The following is a 6,000-nucleotide window of genomic DNA, read 5'->3' on the forward strand; positions in this document are numbered from 1 at the left end:
CCAAACCTATCAAGTGTTTACAGCTTACAGATAGATCAGATGGCACCCATTTCCCTGGCTGAGGTATATTTAAGCAGCTCTGCCTTGGAATTCAGTAACTCCACCTCTTATTCCCTCTCCTCTGTTCTGAGTTTTTTACTTGATCAAGTTTCTATCTGTTGCAACCAAAACTACTTGCCCAAGACAGTTACTGGTGAGGAATGTTAACAGATGAGAGTGAAATCCTGACCTGTGGAAGCAGTGAACAGAACAAGAGTGTGGGTGTTGTCAGTTATAATGATGGGACCTACAGCAATGGGGGATTTGGCTTATTGTCACATGGTCTCTGTTCCTCACTTCTAGTAACAGGAACTTTGATTAGCTTTTGGGAAATTACATCCATCCTTTAAGTCTTGATAAACTATTAACAAAAGTTCCCATGACCAAAGCATAAAGAATGGGCATGTTTTCTTCTGGAGCTTCACCCATGTAAGGACTAATAAAACAAAATAAATTTGTCTTTCTTGAAGTTGTGACTCTCTCGGGTATTCAGCTGCAAGCAACAGACAACCTGACTTCAGATAGTGTAATCAAATACAATCTGACTGTTTTGTTGTTGCATCCACAATCCAGAGATAAGCAGTTACTAGCTTCAGTTAAGTTGGTCAACACTGTCTGAGCTGCTGTACTGGTGGTATTCTTGGTCTTTTCCTCACAAACACAAAGTCACTAGAGCTTCCTGCATTGCATCAAGTTTAAGGCAGAAAGAAGTGATGAGAGAACTGTGTTTCAGTTTTCCTTACCAGGAAATTAAATCTGTCTTACAAAACTCCCAACTGTCTTCTTGCTTATATATTCGGTCTGGATCTGCATCCTGTAGCCATGTGAGCTGCAAGGAGGAATGGAGAAAACTATTATTTACTTTCTGCAGCCTCTGTGGGTGTAGGAAGCAAAGGAAAAGGATTGTGATAGGCACAGTCACTGGGATACCAAGCAGCAGCTTCTCCTTTCTAGTGGCTGCACTGACAGCCACACAGCTGACCCTGCTCTATCCACACAGCTGATCCTGCTCTATCTGTCCCTGAGTCCCATAGGTTGCCCTGGGCTTTGCACCTTCCAAATGAAATTCTCAAGCTTCCAAGGTTGTTAAGGTTTCAGTGTGAAACATCCCCCCACAGGCTTGGCTGTAGGATGCTTGATCTTTAGCTGGTGGTGCTATTTTAGGAGGTTCTGGAAACTTTGGGAGGTGGAGCCTTGCTGGAGTAAACAGGACCAGGATTAGCACAGCTAATTGGTTCTAGTTGGTGAGGTTTGCTCGAATGTCTGATCTGCCAGGCTTCTTTACACCCTGTTCACTGAGCTAGCTCTCAGACCTCAGTTTCTTTAACTTGTTAAACAGATAACTTTCATTAACAGTTTTATTAATTTTTATTTTTGCTAATCTGCAAGTAAATGGGAATACATGTAACTAGGAAAACAAGCATAAAGGCTGAACTGTATTTTTTTAGAACATTTTGAAATAGTGGGAATTATGAAGGAGTTGGGAATACCCAAACCATCAAGTCCACATCAGCACAATGGTTAATTCAGATTAGTATATAAAGGGCTGTTTTGTGTTCCTTAGAATAGCATGGCCTTTTGATTATGGCACAAACAACCTCCAATAAGAGTCAGCCTGCTGCCAGGAAGAGGAACTTAGAGACCAGAGGACATGAAGGCAGACTTGGCCTTGCCATAGTAGGACATAGGGTCCCCTTTTAGAACAGGTTCTTGATGTCACAGATGAAAGTGTTAAAAATAAAACACAGAGGGGAACTTGACAACTTATTGGAGTTAGGAAGAGGAAACAATTAGTCAAGCAGCTGCTTGGGGAGTAACAGGGAAAGTTACCCTCTGTGAGTCAGAAGCCAGAAAGTGTCCACATTCCCCAGTGACCATCTGCAAGCAACTGGATGTGATGCAGCTGGAGTATATAAATAGATATTTCACTAATGGGAGAGCTATTCGGCCAATTTCTGTGCCCTTAGGTATACCTACCATATATTTATTTTCATTGCTTAGCTTAGGCTCATCTTGTCTAAGTAATAAAATAGACTTTGTAATAAGTAATAAAATGCTCTTTGATGGAGGAGGCAGAGGAGGGACCCATCTCAAAGGCAGTCTCTTATTTCTGTTTTATAGACACCTGACTTAACAGCTCTGATGAGATGGCTCGTTCACTAAGGGCGCTTACTTATTGATCTTGCAGAAGCCCCTGGGACAGTTCCCGGTACCTACACCCTCTTCTGACCTATATGGACAAGCAACACTTAAATTCATGCACACATACAAAACAAAAAGGAAAGAAAGAAAACTGATTTACAAGTCTAGCAACATGCTAGGTGTGGTGATGCTTGTCTCTAATACCACCAGGCAGAGAGACTGGAGGATTGCTGTACGTTTATGGCCAACCTGGTTCACATAGAAAGTTCTAGGCCAGCTTGGACTACCTTTTGGGGGGGGATTGAGACAGGGTTTCTCTTATAGTTTTGGAGCCTGTCCTGGAACTAGCTCTGTAGACCAGGCTGGCCTCGAACTCACAGAGAACCTCCTGACTGTGCCTCCTGCATGCTGGGATTAAAGGCTTGTGCCACCACCGCCAGGCTGTCTTGGACTACCTTATCTCAAAAACAACAACAACAACAACAACAACAACAAAAAACAAAAGCAAACAGCGTCTCCACAATCAAACGTCTTGCCCAAGGCTACCAGTTTACCCAAACTCAAGACTTATCCTTTGCTGTTCCACCCCATCTATTTAGCATATGTATTTACACACACAACTTTCTCTCTCTTTTTTTTTTTTTTTTTACACAACTTTCTCTTATGGAGCTGAGACTGATGGAGCTTGCCTGGCCCCCACCCACCCCTCTTTATTCATGCTGGTGATCATTACAAGAACGTCCTTAAGGAAATTGACCTCCCCTTAGTTAATTAGTAACTATTTCATAGAAGTGAGCTGGGCAGAGCATCTAGCTCTCAGGAATGGATGTGGTGTTTGGGTGGCTCCATGAGGGATTTCCTTTTGGTGTTAAACTGCCTGTCAGCTCCTGATAACTAGAAGAGAATTAAACGGCATCTCATTTAGAAAAAAAAAGTTTGCTTCAGAGTCATTAAAATCCAGGCTGCTTCCCCCTTTCCAGAATCTTCCACAGCGTCTCTAAATTTATCAGAAAAAATTCCTCTTTTCCCTCCGTAGAAAATGAAGTCAGCCATCCATTTCCTCAGTTTCCTTTAGTCAAGTGTGCTAGGACCTGGTTGTTGGAAAATGTTTTCTGTTCTCCGATAAAAGGAGTGGAAGGCTGAACTTCTCTGGCAATCTTGGCCAACTCCGTGTGTAGTATTAGTACGCAAAAGCAGCAGAAATCGAATTGAAGGGCGCTGGGAGGAGCCTAGGGCGGAGACGAAAGTGTGCAGCGAAGAGCCGCAGCTGGGACCAACAAAGATCAAAAATGGACCTGGCTTTCTGCCCAGGCGGCTCGCGGGGCGGGGCCTCTGCTCTCTAGAGCCCCGCCTTCTCGGGGCGGGGCGAGAGCGAAGGGTGGGGCCGCGCTCCGTCGGGGCGGGGCCTGTGGAATCTCCGAATTCCACAAGACACGGGGCTTTGGCGCGCGTCTCCCGGCGCGGGGTTCCTCTCACGCAGCCTCCCATTCAAAAGATGCCGAAGGGGCGGCGCGGCAGCCAGAACCCCAAGATGAGCCAGCGGCCGGCCCCACCCCTCTACTTCCCGTCTCTCTACGACCGGGGCATCTCGTCGTCTCCGCTGAGCGACTTTAACATCTGGAAGAAGCTCTTTGTGCCGCTGAAGGCGGGCGGGGCGCCGGCGGCAGGGGTGGCGGGGATAGCGGGAGTCCGACCCCTGCCCCTGGCACCCCCAGTCACGGTGCCGCCGCCGCCGCCTGGCTTGGGTCCCCCCAGCGAGCGCCCGTGCCCTCCGCCTTGGCCGTCCGGCCTGGCCCCTATCCCCTACGAGCCTCTGCGCTTTTTCTACTCGCCGCCGCCGGGACCCGAGATGGCAACTTCAGCCCTGGTCCCCGGCTCCACGACCCCCTGGCTCGCCTCCGCCTCCCACCCTGAGGAGCTGTGCGAGCTAGAGATCCGGATTAAGGAGCTGGAGCTGCTCACCATCACTGGAGACGGCTTCGACTCCCAGCGCTGTGCGTGACCGCCAACCCAGCCCAGCCCTAGCCATTCTTATTGCCCACTAGAGTACTTAAGGCACCAGAATGTGACCCCAGACTGTCCCCAGCCCTAAGAGTCCCACTTCTAAAGTCTGCCCTCCAGAGGTCCAGGCCCCCACGTGCTGAATTTCAACCGACCCCTGCCTCAGCACACAAGTCCGAGCTAATCAAGTCCTTTAATTTTGAACTCCACCCCTCAGGGGCTCGCCCTAGAGGAGGCAGTGTAGACTCTGGGTCTTGACACCTGAAGCATCCCTTTCCTTCACTTCAACTTCCTACACTTGTGTAGTCTGGAGCTCCACCCACCACAGATTGCCTAGCTCCAGAAATTTTAACCTTCACTCTTCAGTCTTAGGAGATGGTAGGAATTGCCCAAACTTTGAAGGCCCTCAGTCATTCACTGAGGAGCCCTGGCCTCTGCCCTTCCACGGGCCCCATGCCCTATAGCCCTCCGACGGGATCTTGAACTCTGACTCTGATCTTAGATCTGAGGGCTTAGGGATCTACACCAGAGCAGACCAAGTGCATTGGTGTAAGCAGGGGTCCTCTGGTACATGAACGGATTCCTCTCTGTTGGACAGCAAGGCAGTTAAATCCAGCTGCATTTCCAGAAGGAATTAGTAGCTGTAGACTGCCCTTTTTCATCATCTGTCCTAAGGCTTGAATTTGACTACTAGAAGAGGGCAGATGGCACTGGAAAGACCATTTCACCTGTTCTCTACACAGGTGAAAGGGCTCCCCTCTGCCACACAGGAAGGTGAAGTGTGCAAAAAACAAGACAGACCCATGCACTTAGTTATGCATGGCCATGGGAACGGTCTCCAACTTACTGTTACCCTGTAGAATACACTTTTTTGTAGCCATGGGAGACAAAGTCCCTAGTACTGACCTTTTCAGTTACATGAGTTAGGTATGTTTGAGCTTAGGATAGTGCACAGTGACTTCTCAGAAGCTTGCTCTGGAAGTTAGAAGATCCCTCCTCAGAGCAGACAGAGGTGGTGCACACCTGGAGTCCCAGTACTTAGGAGGCTGAGGCAGAGGGATCAAGAGTTCCAGAACAGCCTGGAGCTACATAGGAAGACCCTGAAAAAAAAAAACCAAACCCTTCCCAGCCACAGTTGAGTCTGTTTTGCTCTCCTGCAGATAAATTCCTGAAGGCGCTGAAAGATGAAAAATTACAAGGACTGAAGACGACCAGGCAACCTGGAAAGTCGGCCTCCGTCTCCTGAGGAGCTGCCCTCCAGGGCTGGGCAGCCACCTCCTTAGGTGTTAGTGCTTAGATAATGTGTCCTGTTTGTTGTCATTTCAAAGATGGTTATTTTCTGTTCTGTATTTACTCCTGTTATTGTTGCTCCCAGCACATCCTCACATACAGTGCCCACTTGCATGGTAAATCTCATGGCCTCTCTTCTCTCTGCTGATGCTGGGGGACCTCCCTCTTGGGATGTAGAGTTGCTATCTGGCCCCCTCTTCAGAGTCTCCTGTGGCTCAAGGAGGGGACCCAAGACTGCTACTGCCAGGCCCACCAGACTGGCCCATGTGTGGGAGAGACTCAGAGCATGGACAATAAATACTGGCCTGATGTTGCCTCTCAGCCAGAAAGATCCTTTGAGGACTAGAACTAAAATTAGAATTTTAGTTGCCCTTCATCCCAACATTTGTTTTTCAAAAGAATATTTTTTGAACCACAAAACTCTGGTAATCTTAGCAAAGACATGATCCTTCTAAGAAATTCACACACAACATTCAAGAAGGATTTATCAAGTGCTTATTATATGCTTAGACCCCCACCAAAGCTCTT

The 6,000-nt window shown here is 47.9% G+C and overlaps 1 protein-coding gene across 1 annotated transcript; it reads left to right on the forward strand.

The window, feature by feature from the left end:
- The first annotated feature begins 3,593 nt into the window (after positions 1–3,593).
- Positions 3,594–5,793, forward strand: CUNH11orf91 (chromosome unknown C11orf91 homolog). The gene is made up of 2 exons (XM_005064841.4): positions 3,594–4,175; positions 5,343–5,793. The coding sequence occupies exons 1-2, from the start codon at positions 3,677–3,679 to the stop codon at positions 5,426–5,428; spliced, it is 585 nt and encodes a 194-aa protein (XP_005064898.1). The 5' UTR covers positions 3,594–3,676; the 3' UTR covers positions 5,429–5,793.
- The last annotated feature ends 207 nt before the right edge of the window (positions 5,794–6,000 follow it).

Source organism: Mesocricetus auratus, unplaced genomic scaffold (assembly GCF_017639785.1).
Source record: "Mesocricetus auratus isolate SY011 unplaced genomic scaffold, BCM_Maur_2.0 Super-Scaffold_100004, whole genome shotgun sequence".
Taxonomy (NCBI): Eukaryota; Metazoa; Chordata; class Mammalia; order Rodentia; family Cricetidae; genus Mesocricetus; species Mesocricetus auratus.

Bases quoted from the DNA above. Each gene is read 5' to 3' on its own strand.
- CUNH11orf91 (XM_005064841.4), top strand. From the start codon at position 3,677: ATGCCGAAGGGGCGGCGCGGCAGCCAGAACCCCAAGATGAGCCAGCGG. The intron at 4,176-5,342 runs GTGCGTGACCGC...GCTCTCCTGCAG, and splicing joins CGGCTTCGACTCCCAGCGCT to ATAAATTCCTGAAGGCGCTG.